Source organism: Calliphora vicina, chromosome 2 (genome assembly GCF_958450345.1).
Source record: "Calliphora vicina chromosome 2, idCalVici1.1, whole genome shotgun sequence".
In the NCBI taxonomy this organism is placed as follows: Eukaryota; Metazoa; Arthropoda; class Insecta; order Diptera; family Calliphoridae; genus Calliphora; species Calliphora vicina.
Window position 1 is genome coordinate 58,450,353 of NC_088781.1, and position 13,705 is coordinate 58,464,057.

The 13,705-nt window shown below is 31.5% G+C and overlaps 1 protein-coding gene across 1 annotated transcript; it reads left to right on the forward strand.

The window, feature by feature from the left end:
* The first annotated feature begins 8,400 nt into the window (after window positions 1–8,400).
* Window positions 8,401–10,760, forward strand: Ugt36A1 (UDP-glycosyltransferase family 36 member A1). The gene is made up of 4 exons (XM_065501878.1): window positions 8,401–9,339; window positions 9,412–9,842; window positions 9,942–10,158; window positions 10,224–10,760. Exons 1-4 carry the CDS (start codon window positions 8,702–8,704, stop codon window positions 10,507–10,509), a joined length of 1,572 nt encoding a protein of 523 aa, XP_065357950.1. The 5' UTR covers window positions 8,401–8,701; the 3' UTR covers window positions 10,510–10,760.
* Window positions 10,761–13,705: the final 2,945 nt, after the last annotated feature.

Sequence of the window (13,705 nt, forward strand, 5' to 3'; positions counted from 1 at the left end):
GCAATTATGCCGCGAACGATTCAGAGACACTTCATTAAATTTAAACACGTTTTTACAACGAGTATAATAAACACGTTTGTCTTTAATATCATTAAATATATTATAAACTTCACCGTTAAGGATTTATACATTAATTTAATTTTCTTTAATTAAACACCGTCTAGCTTTGTTCATGAAGTTTTATATTATTTAGCAATGTAATTATTAAATGTCCCGTTAATAATATTCGAGCGGTTGTACCTAAGTCAGGTAGTATTTAAAATATGTATGTGAAACACATTACATTTTTAATTCCATGAAAATTATTGGCATTTTATGGCTTATATTCCACGTATTCCTTTTTAAGTAATAATATAACAGGTAATATTACTAAATATTGTAAAATTTTCCAAAACAACATTGTAAAACCCATTGGTGTACTTTCGTATTTTTATTTTGACCTACTATATAATTGGTCAATTCACAAGGTCTCTTATCAGTCATATTGTAATAATGTCCTAATATATCTCGACTCGACAGCTCGGCTTAACCGACTCTTAGGCATTCGGCGCAGGTCTCCGCTGGTAGGTTACGATAACACCATAAACATAGCATACAGAGTAGTATTATATTAGGACATTTTTTGCTTGAAAAACAATAAAAACCATTGTGAAATATTAGGACATTATGACAATATGACATGATAAGACCCCTTGTGAATTGACCAAATATAAATATAAATTTCAGTTGTATTTTTATAGTCAACTAGCTTGACTCGGTGCTCTTCGCTAGCCCTGTCGTAGTAAAAAAAATATATAGCCTATTGACGCTTCCCAGTAAGGATCTATCTACGTTCCAAATTTCAATAAAATCGGTTCAGCCGTTTAGGCGTGATGCTCAAACAAATATAGATTAATATAGATTTTTTCTTATTGCACACAATAAATACTACAAGTGAATTGAAATCATCTCATACAAAAAAGGCCTCATACATGATTTAAATGACTTGAAATTATTTTCCATGTCATCCATGCATCTGTTAATTTTTTTAATGTTGTGTGTGTTATGATGTTGTTAAAATGATGCTGCGTTTGTTTTTTGTTTTGATATACATTGCCTTTGCGTGTTGCTGTTAAGTAGGTAAAAGAACATAACATGACATGACAAAAGCATCATGTGGCAATTGTCTTCATGTTAAACAATGCTGCATGTGCAGGTCTTTAGTTCAGACGTTACAGTTACGTTACATTTTGTCACTATAACTGCTTTAACTACTTTACACACAATAGAAACGATCAGCTGTTCCGTTCCGTTAAGGTTACATTACATTACAGTCGGCTAATCCACCCTTTATGGTATGGGCAGCGTTTTCTGCAGTTGGCAAGTCGAAAATATGCTTTGTTCCGACAAAAATGAATAGTGCGATTTATAACGAACTGTTGGAAGATGCTCTTCTCTCATTTATGTGTGAAAAAATGGATGAAGATTGCATATTCCAACAAGATAATGCTGCAATCCATGTTTCTAAGCAATCGAAATTTTGGTTTAATGAACATAGCATTCCTCTGTTGGACTGGCCGGCTTGTAGTCCGGACTTAAATCCAATGGAGAACTTGTGGGGATACATGGCCCGTAAAGTTTATGCAAATAATGCCCAGAATGAAAGCATAATGACTCTGACGGAGCTGAAACTAAGAATTAAACAAGTCTGGGATCATCCACACATTATTAATAATGCTACAGTGGCCCATAAATTAAAGTGCGTTTATAGGAAAATACCCTTAAAAATGGCTGTTAATCTCGAAAATTAAGTAAAAAAAAATAAATAAAGTACAAAAAAAATTTTTTTGTAACAATATTTTAAGTGAAGTCTTAACTAATTTAATAAACAAATTGGTAGCCCCCTAAATATGTTCTTGTTTCATTTTTACAATTTTTTTTAAAAAAGTAGTGTGCGTTTATAGTTATCAGAGTTGGGGGTAGTGCATTAAATATTTAGTGCACTAAGGTTTCCACTAAATCCCACTATAGTGACAACACTTTGATTTTCCACTATTTTTCATCACTATAGTGGTAGTGAAAAATATTTGAACTACCACTAAAAAATTTAGTGGTAGTGAAACATATTTTAACTACCATTAAAAAAATTAGTGGTAGTGAAAATTTTTCACTACAATAAAATAGTGCAAATTTTTAACAGTCACTACATGAAAGCATTAGTTATATTATTTGCACTTAAATCTCAAAAAATAGTGTTTATAGAAATATTCCAAACAAATTGAAAATATATGCAAAATATTTCCATTTTATTATTTTTTATTGTATAAAAAAAATTAAATAAAAACTTTAAATTTTTAAGTAAAGTAAATTTCAGGAATTAAAATCTTAGCAATTTTAATTTGTAGTAATATAATTTAACAACGTATATCGCAATATAACCTAATGTTTTAAGAAATAAACTTAAAGAATAAAATATTAAGTTAAAAAAATAAAAAAGTATAAAATAATGCAATTTAATGATATGTATTTGAGTTCCATTATCATTAGTGAATGGTTATATTTTTCCACTATCCTGTAAGTGGAGAAAAAAAAATTCCACTAAGCTGTAAAAAAAAGGTTTTTCACTATCACTAAATTAATTTTAGTGAAAAACTTTCTTGTAATAAAAAAAAAAATGTTGCACTATCACTAACTTTTAGTGGTAACTGCAAATTTAGTGCACTACCTCCATATCTGATAGGTACAGTCAGCGTCAAAAGAAAGTGTACAACTTGTTTTTACATTTAAAACGTTTTATTTACATATTAAAAAACAATTTTTTCTCCAGTTCTAGTATATTTAACAAAACACTTAATTGTTCTCTTGCAATATATAAACAAAAAACTAAACTATTTCAACTGCAACAAAAACAGTAACAACAAAACCAAAAATACTCCATTTTTAACGCGTCAGAAAAAAGTGAACACATTTAGAATTGCAATAAGATTTTTCTAGCTACATAAAAAAATATATTGTTATTCTTTATTTTTGCCTAGATTATAATTTTTTGTGGATCTTGCTGCTAATCTCATGAGATTTTAAGATAGTAGCTTTTCTTGTTTGATCGCGAGAACTTTAAAACCAAAATGGGAAAACAAACTACAATTGAAACAAGAAAGTAAGTCATAAAATTTAAAAATGAAGGCAAATCGTCACGTGAAATCTCCTCTATAATAGGAAGAAGCCATAATACAGTAAAAAAAATTATAGACAAACAAAAAAATTTAGAATTTTAGAAGATCAGCAACGTGCCGGAACACCAAAACGCCTTAACAACCTTGAAATACGATCGATTGTGAGAGCAGTGAAGAAAGTATTCACAGTAAGTGCAGTAAAATTATGCGAAGAATTAACAGATTCGTCTGGAGTGAGAGTTAGTAACAGTACGGTTCGAGCGCTACACCCAAATGCTCTATATGGTGGAGTTCCGAGAGAATAACACCACATTTCCAAACGAAATAAAGAGCGACTTCGAGAATTCGCAAACAGGTATAAAAACCAAGAAAATTGTTTTGGAATAATGTGCTGTTTACGGACGAAAGCAAGTTTGAGATTTTCGGAAGTAAAAAAAGGAGTAAAATTTGGAGAAGCAAAAATCAAGAGTTAGACCAAAAAATATACTATCCACCGTAAAGCATGGTGGTGGCTAGGTCATGGTGTGGGGGTTTATGGCGGCAAGTGGCATGGGAAAACTCATATTTATTGATAGTTTGATGAGCAAAACCGATTACCTAAACATTCTTATAGAAAATATGGAACCCATCATTAGAAAATTAAATCTAGACCGAACCTGGATCTTCCAACAGGACAACTATCAGAAGCATACTTCTTAACTTGTTAAAGAATGGTTGTTGTATCATACACCGAAACAACTGGAACAACCCCCACAGTCACCGAACATTAATCCCATTGAACATCTGTGGTAGCATTTGGACAGACAGATCAGAAAATGAAATATTACCAGCAATGACTCTCTACACGAAATCCTGCAGTAAGAGTGGTTCAACATCCCAACATCGGTGACATCAAAATTGGTAGAAACAATGCCAAGGAGGCTTGAAACTGTTTTAAAACCCAAAAGATGTCAAATAAAATACTAAACACGTTTTTTCTTCTAATTTCCCTAAACTGTACACTTTTTTTTGACACGTTAAAAATGGAGTATTTTTGGTTTTGTTGTTACTGTTTTTGTTGCAGTTGAACTAGTTTAGTTTTTTGTTTATATATTGCAAGAGAAAAATTAAATGTTTTGTTAAATATACTAGAACTGGAGAACAAATAGTTTTTTAATATGTAAATAAAATGTTTTAAATGTAAAAACAAGTTGTACACTTTCTTTAGACGCTGACTGTATATGCATTATGAATATCCATTATTTCTAGCCCCCATATGATTGCGCTATCTGAAAATAGTTATGAGAGCAAATATCTTAGTGATATAGATATCTATACCAAATTCAGCACAAATCAGTTTTATAAAAGCGGAACTCGCACCACCAAATTTTATGACGATCGCACAGTGGGAGAAAACCCTAATTTAGTGGAATTAAATTCGTCTCTTCTAAACGCTTGGCCAAATTATTTTCATGTATATGAAGATATTGCAGGCAAGGAGGTAAGCTAATAAAGTAATGCAAAATGGGTACTGCTACTTCAGTAGAATGATCAGGAGAGGCTGCTAAACTACACTACCTGGGAAGAAATTCTATAATATTTTCAATTGTGAGAAATTATTTTAATATATCTTTCAAAAAATTAAAATTGTATAAGTAATTTTATTTATAGAAAGTAACTATTTAAATCTATAGATTTTGGACATTTACCCTATTGCCGGCATAGGTCAAAATATTCATATAAAATTAAACCTTTTTTAGACTTATTAATAAGTTTCTTTTTAAAAACGAATCACAATTATTAGTAATGAAATGATTTTATTTAGTTATTATAAAAAAATTTAGTTATAATTAAACAATGAAATAAAAAGTAATTAAGCTAACTAACACTTGTTACAATTTTGTGAATTTTTATTATGAGATTTTTAATTTTTTTTTAAATTGGTCGTCTGATGAATCACTAGGAAGTAATGGATCCATCAAAAGTTCCCTAACATCTTTCGATAACGGTTACACTTTTTTATAGCTTGCAGATGAAGTTCTGGACAATGTGGATATAACAGGATCCGATGTAATTAGTAATCGGTTAAAGAGGTCACGTATAGTTTTTTCTCTTGACATTTTTCTTGAATGGAATTCTCTGTAATTTCGAAAATCTTTATTCCTTGATTCCATTGCTCCTCTCAGACAACATTCCAATGGACAAAGTAGCAGATTGTATTATATCTGCTCCATGCACTAATATTTTGTGTACACTAGAAGGCATGTTGTACCAATTGTACTTACTAAAATATAAACTTAGAGTTTCTCTACATAGGTTTTGGAAAGCGTTGATATTTACGCCATATCCTGAAGACATGGTGGTTAGGATGGTACCAATTTTTTTTATTAATTTTTCGTCGATACACAGTGATGCTTGATGCTAAATATGGATTATTAAAGAACATCATGGAGGTGTTGCCATTGTTTGTTGTCCCACATCCCGGCTTTGGAATATCAACAAGAATGTGCATTTTTTCTTTTAACTCCTGAATTATTTTAATTTTTCTTGCTTTAAATGCCTCTTTATCAATCGGACTACGTATTTGGCATTTTTTTAAGTCCAGTATATACGATATGCAGTATGCATTCAAAGCATCTTATTCGAGCGTGAAGCGTAGAAAGTACATACTGATACATTTCCAAATTTGGTGATAATTTTGAAAATTTAGTTGGATCATTCATAATCTTAGGCGTAGCACCACAAATTCCACATAATGTGTAGATGTATCAGATATAACACTAAATGCCTTACCATCGATCATTGTCAGGCAAAACTTATGATCTATACCTAAACAGAGATTATCAATTCTGGTCGGGACAATTCCTTCAATTTGCTTATTTATTTTCATAACTTCTGATTTTATGGGACGACAAAATCGTGTATATGATGGTCTGGGGTTTTTCCAATCGACTTTTTCATCTATATTGAGCTGAAGAGGAACTAAACATATAGCAAACAAATAAGCATCCGATTTGTTTGCAGATGAGCAGAACTTCCGTCACAACCTCATTTGTTTATCATAGTAATATTTCGGAATTTTTTATCATTTAAAGCTTCTATTGAAGCATCTTTTTGGTATTCAACTACTCTCTGTACCGTATGATCAACCAGTGCTTGTTAATCGACTTCTGAACATATATCTGCTACCGAAATAGAACTTTCCTCTGGATAGCATTTTCTTTTGGCTTCCTTTAAAACATCATAAGGTGGGTATATATTTGCATTTCGACTTTTGGCACCTGCTTGCATAAGCATATATGATTTTTTGGTAAATTTTCCATCTATAAATAATGCCAAGGCTTCATCGGGTGTATAGGGAGATTTGAGGACTGGATAAAGCTTTTTTAATCTTAGCAGCTTGTATTTTGTCTATAACTGGAGCAGCCATTCGCTACCCACTTTTATAAAGACTTACCCGTGTGGCGACTAAGAGCTCTTCTTTACTTGAGTTTTGGACCAGAGATGTTACTTTTCTGTGCTTTGTCGGATGACTCTAAAAATTTTGCACAAGGGCGACCACGGTTTTCTTTGGGACAAATTTCCGCGTTCGAATTTCTTCTGAAATTTTTAATACTAATGTCTTGATTTAACCATTTTTTGTTTTTGTCCGCGAAAATGTAAAACATATTCTAGGATGGTCGATTTTTTTTCTTTAATTCCTTTGTTTTTCGCCAAACTAGAAATAATTCCTTACGTTTAATCGCCATTTTTACTTTTATTTAACACAAACTTTTACACAGCGTTAAAACAAATATATTAATATTGACATAATATGCTTTGCAAATGTTATACTTTTAATCTAAATAAAACACTACAGTATTTAATATACATCTGTTACATTTGTTAGTCCAACAAAAGAAAAATATATAAAATAGGGAAATATTTGGACCCGCTATTATCAAAAAACTGGAGTAGGGTGGGTAAAAATGTTGAAAATTTAATTATCAAAAGTGAATATATCCTGAGCAATAAGAGAAAATTATATATAGAGGAGATTCTATATACAGTAAGAGCACAATAAAATCTACATACAGGAAAAATAATTGTGATACTTTATTTTATAGAAGTTTTTTTTAGTTTATTTAATGAAATATGTATATAATACTCGTCTTATGTCGATTTTAGCACAACAAAATTCAAATAACACGCAAAAGTTCATCGTTGTTAGAGTTATTGATTCTGATTAAAATAACGAAAAATGTATTGTCGGTCACGCCTACTTTTGGGTGGTCGGGGATTTTAATTCTAATAACGGTGAAATTTTGGACGTGATAGGAAATGTTGCTAAACCCGACTTAAGTGATGTTTTAATTTTTTTTAGTATGAATTTATTTTTTTAACAAATATATTTCATTACTTTCAAATAGGTAGAGCTTTCAATGAAAAAAAATTAATCTGAATTCCTTTAATTTGTAACATACCCGAGATATGGCGCGCCTGATGGGGCCCATGAGGTCCAAAATTCTAAACTAAAAGTCGACAACACTTCCTGTTTGCGCATGTCAAATTTTATTCAAATCGGACTAACTGTTGATAACAATTCTTATGAACAACTTTGCATTTTTCTTGTCGCAAAAATATTCTTATTAAATGTTTTATTCATTTTGTTTTTTTATAAATATTGCGCCGTGATATAAATTTAAATAATTAAATTTGTTTGTAAATTAATAAACATAATAAATTGCTTTCGAGTTGCGTGCAGCCTTCGTCACTGCTGTCGATTCAAAAACTTGTTATATATTTTGGATGTGTGCTGAATACAATCGTGATAACAAAATTATAAATTTTTTAATGGAATGAATTTCCACAAGGTTTAAATATTGTAAAAATTCAATATCCCCAAAGTATAAAGAATTAAGTCCTTCTATTATGTCGAAAGCTTCAGTCTCAGAAATACTACTCAGGAAATAAGTTTAAAGAATTAATTATTCTTAACAATTTAATTCTATTGCAAAAAGTGAACTAAAGAATTAATTCTTTCAATACTTTGAAATATATCACTGAACACACCCTTTGATGGTTTTATATTACAAATGTTTCTCTTTATTTGCAGTGTAATGTAACAATTTTTAAATGTGGCAATACTGCTACCAAATGTCATTTCATAAACAAAACAATAATATTATTGTTTATTTATTTATAATTTTATATATTTTAAAATTAAAATGTAATAGCTGAAAAATAGTAGTTTTGAATAATAATCCACAATGTAAGCAGTTGTTAGTTAATTATTTTTTGGAAAACTATGACTAGACCATTTTTTCAAACCGTATTTATGGAAATATTTTGTTGTTTACATATGATGTTCCCAATTATTAAATAAATTAAATGTTAATAAAGCAATTGATTAATGTTTACGTGATTTTCATGTGGTATCATCTGTCACACCGCGCGGCATGTTTAGTTTTATTTTTACAATGGTTTTGTTTAGTTTTTTAGTAGACGCTTGGGCTGATAGTTCTATTGTATTAGAACGATTAGACAATTCAGTTCACTGATACGGGCGGCGATAGTAATTTATAGTGATAATGAATTTTTTAAAATTCTTCTGCTACTTTGCTACAGTTTGTGTTTTGCTAATTCAAGTGGAAACAAAGCAAATACTGGGTATATTTCCACATTTTGGTTACAGTCACTTCAAGGTCTTCTATCCCTTATTGCACAATTTATCGGAAAGGGGTCACAATGTAACCGTAATTACTTATATAAAAGCAACAGATTTGCCAAAGGGTAATTATGAGGAATTGATATTGGAAGGCATGGAAGTAGTTAATGTGGTGCCACTTGATGAAATGAAAGCTAGAACCTGGAAAGGTTTATTCGACGAATACATTGCATTGCATGATGAGGGTCAAAGGTCTTGTGAAAGGCTTTATGAAAGTGGCCACATTGAGGAAGTTTTAAAACGTCATCAGCAACAGCCATACGATCTTGTTATAACCGAATATTTCAACTCGGATTGCCAATTAGCATTGCCTTATTTGATGAAAACACCAGTGGTGGCTCTAAGTAGTTGCCTTTTAATGCCCTGGTACTATGATCGTATACTAATGCCCGATACACCTTCATATGTGCAATCAGAATTTGTAGGATTTCGCACACCTCTCGTTTGGCATGAACGTTTAATGAATTTTGTGCAGGCAAAAGCTTTATCACTATTCTATCGGTAAGTACCTGAGTTATTTACAAAATCATTCAATATAGACTTGATTTATAATTGTGCACTTAATTTTTCAAGTTATTATACCAACTATCTCGATAACAAATTGATACAACACTATCTGAAGATTGATGTTGACGTAACTCAGATTGCTAAACAAAATACCCGTTTAATATTTGGCAATCAACATTATTCTTTGATGGGTATTAGGCCATTTACTCAACAATTTGTTGAAATCGGAGGCATACACATCAGTGAAAAAGAAGCTAACAAAGCTTTACCTGCAGAAGTGGATTTATTTTTAAAAAATACTAAAAAGGATGTTCTTTTTATAAGCTGGGGTTCCATGATAAAAGCATCGACTTTGGATCAGGATAAATTGCAGGCAATTTTAAATGTTTTAACCAAGTTGGATATAAAAGTCATATGGAAGTGGGAATCAGATGAAATACCAATTAAAAGCGATCAATTTTTATTTATTAAATGGGCTCCTCAGCTAGCATTGATTTGTAAGTTGTTATATATTTTAAAAGTCTTTCATAAGTATCTGATTAATTTAAAAGCTCTTTACTTACTTTGTTAATATTGTTCCAATTTGTTTCCTTAAGGCCATCCAAAAATCACACTGTTCTGGGGTCATGGTGGTCTTTTAAGTACCACTGAAGCTGTGTATTGTGGCAAACCTATGTTATTGACTCCAATTTATGGTGATCAATTTGTCAATGGTTTTGCTGTGGAAAATAGAAAAATTGGTCGCATAATTAACTTTGATACCATTGCAGAGAAGACTCTAAAAGAAGAATTAAACCAAGTACTGCATGCCAAGTAAGTTTCAATAATATCTGATCAAACTTGAATGTCACTAAATAAAAATGTACATTCTTTTACAGTTACTCAAAAAAAGCTTTAGAAATATCAAAAATATTTCGTGATCGTAAATCAAAACCTCTTGACACGGCCACCTGGTGGATTGAACATTTATTAAAACATAAGGTAACCGAAGAAGTTTTACACTCCTATGCTGTCGATTTAAATTGGTTTGTGTACTATTCATTGGATGTGATCTCCTTATTATTAGTCATTTTTGTTGTATTCGTATTTATTACAAAATTTTTATTGAGCTTTATTTTGAATAGATGTGTCAACGCTAAATATGATAAATTGAAAAATAACTAAGAAATGATTGTAAATTGTGCTCCGGTTCTAGTGTTGTTTATAGTTTTTTAATGAACTTATTCATAAAACAAATATTTATTTTTTAATTAGTATTGGAACATACATAGCAAAAAACTAAACGTGCCTTAATTAAAATTGGAAGCAAAATTTAAGTACAATGACGTTTTTAAATAATAAAAATTTTGAGTACATTTTATATTTTGTATTTAAATACTCAGGAATATATATTTTTTAATAATAATGTAAGTTTGGCTCTAAAGTAGATTTTATGTAAAATAACATACATATTATGTATTAATAAACCTACTAATTTGTGCAAATATTTTAATTATAAGAGTTTTAATTTCAATATATTAGATAAGGGTGATTTTAATTTATTTTTTTGAAAATTAATGTTTTTACGCGTGGCTTACATATTTTCTTAAAAGAATTGAATATGCATTAAAAATGTTAATTTAAAAAAAAAACTATCTAGATTTTAAACAAATACCGAATCGGTAATTAAAAATTAGTAAAATAAACTAGATTGTGATCGAAATCTAATTTAAACTTGATGTAAACTGGGTATAACATATTTCGTTTTTTTGGAACCAAATGATTCAAATACTCTTAACAAGAAAACGAGTTTTTTAAAAATTTGTTTCTGCAATGCAAATGGCTTGAACCAGCACAAAGCTGAGGTCTCACCCTTATCAACGAAAACAATATAGATGTATTGTTAATCTCGGAAAATCATTTAACGAATCATCCTGATGGTAAGGCACATGGTGGTACTGGCATTTTAATTATACCCTAGAAAAATTCTCCAAAAACTATTTGCAAGCAACATCCATTCGCTTAGAATTTAATTTGGATATTTAATTCTAAGCTCAATATATTGCCCCCCACGATTTTCTGTGAACATTTTGAAGAATTTTTTAATACACTAGGAGATCGTTTCCTCGCTTGTGGCGACTGGATCACTCATAGTGCCAAATTCCTCCTAAACCTAAAATGTGTATTTCTAATGCAGAAATTAATACTCCTTCTCGATAAGAGGAGATGTAGAAGAGTTTGGCAATACAAAAGATATCCTGCTGCTAAGCAGAGGCTGGCCACTGCAAGTAAGAATATAAAAAAGACCTTCAGTCTGAAGAGGATCGCAGAAATCGAAACTATATTGAATGTTTAACCAGTACTAAGCACACAAACTTCTCATTCCCACGACAGCCGGTTCTATGCACCGGAATGACCCGAGATCACTCGGCCAAGGGCTGTCATCGCAGCAAACACTGCTGCTACAGCAACAACAACACAAACGTCTCCCTTTGGAAGGCAGCGAAGAACATTAAGCCACCGGTAGAGTGTCAAAGTCCGATAAGAAAATCTGATGGTACCTGGGCACGTAGTGCAAAGGATAAAGCCGTAGGTTTCGCTGAACATTTAAGTAATGTGTTCCAACGAAACCCACCAACAAATAATTTTATATTGGAGTCTTTACCTGTTCGCATAGCAACATACTACGAACTAATCAATGTTAGTATAGAAGATGTTCAGAAGATCATAAAGGACAATCCAGGTTATGATTTAATTACACCTTCCATGATTGGAAACCTACCAGATGTGGCCATTATTGTGCTCACAGTATTATTCAATGCGATATTGTCTCTAGGAGTTTTTCCGAATGATTGGAAAATCTCCCAAATTATAATGATACCGAAGTCAGGAAAGGATTTGACATTGGCATCATCCTATAGACCTATTAGTTTATTGCCTTGTTTGTCTAAACTATTTGACATAATAATTCAAGGGTAAATTTTATCAAGATCTTCAATTCGGATTCCGTAAGCGACATGGAACAATTGAGAAAGTTAACCGCATAACTGGAGAGATACGAACATTTTTCGAAATAAAAAAGTACTGTTCGGCAATATTTCTAGATGTTGCCGAGGCTTTTGACAAGGTTTGGCATAAAGGTCTAATACACAAGATTAAATGCCTACTGCCTTCTAGTACACACAAAATACTAGAGTCTTACTTATCGGATCGCTTGTTTAGGATAAAATAAGGCGATTATGTAACAAGCAACTATGCGATTAATGCTGGTGTACCTCAGGGAAGTGATCTAGGACCAACCCTGTACCTATTATACACCTCTGATTTGTCCGAGTCCGAAAATTAAATATTTTCACCTTTGCAGATGACGCTGCAATTCTTAGGTCTCATGTGGACTTAAATATAGCATCTAGAAACCTTGATAATTATCTCAGGCACGTGGAGACGTGGTTAAATAATTGGAGAATACAAGTAAATGAAATCAAAAGCAAACACATAACATTTTCACTTAGGAGAGGAAGTTGTCCACCAGTGACACTAAACAGTGCGAACATTCCACAGTCTGATCACGTCACATACCTTGACATTCATTTAGATAGACGTCTTACTTGGCGTCGGCACATAGAAGCCAGGTGGCTCTACATAAAACTAAAAGCTTCTAATTTACACTGGCTAATCCTGCAAAGTCATCCTGTATAAGACAGTCTTAAAACCAATTTGGACATACGGAATCCAATTATGGGGAACATAAAGTAATACCAGTATAGATCTCATACAGAGGGCACAATCCAAAATTCTTAGAACCATTACGGGAGCTCCATGGTACATAAGAAATGATAACATCCACAGAGACTTTAGGACGAATTTAGAAAAACTCGTGAAGCTTATTTGTCAAAATTACATTATCATCCGAATCCGCTCGCAAGGCTACTTAGAGTAACCCAAGATAGATCAAGGCTGCGTAGAGCTGATGATACTTATTGTAATGCCTAGACATTAAAAAGCAGGAACAATATAATAAACGTTCAAAAAAAAATGTATGTAAGAAAACAAAGAAATGTTGGTAAAGAAATTGATTAAACATTTCAGAAAAATAAAACTATGTAACATTTTTGTGGTGACCTGCATTTTAGGTGTTGACTTGTACTTCCTGACTTATGATGAATCGGTCATTGATTTTAAAAAATGTAAAACACAAATTTCATCCTCAGGCATTGCAAGCTAATTCAACAACCTTTTCTCATAATTTGACAAGCAAGCTTTATTTTTGGAAAGCTTTAAGACATAACAAAAGTTAAACACAAATTCAACATACTCTCCATTGATTAAAGCCAAAACAAAAACAGACAAGTTAGTTACAATTCGATGCTACGATGGTCAA

Excerpts from the sequence above, each read along its gene's own strand:
- Ugt36A1 (XM_065501878.1), top strand. The coding sequence starts at position 8,702 with ATGAATTTTTTAAAATTCTTCTGCTACTTTGCTACAGTTTGTGTTTTG. Across the intron at positions 9,340-9,411 it reads GCTTTATCACTATTCTATCG|TTATTATACCAACTATCTCG; the intron begins GTAAGTACCTGA and ends TAATTTTTCAAG. Across the intron at positions 10,159-10,223 it reads AACCAAGTACTGCATGCCAA|TTACTCAAAAAAAGCTTTAG; the intron begins GTAAGTTTCAAT and ends ATTCTTTTACAG.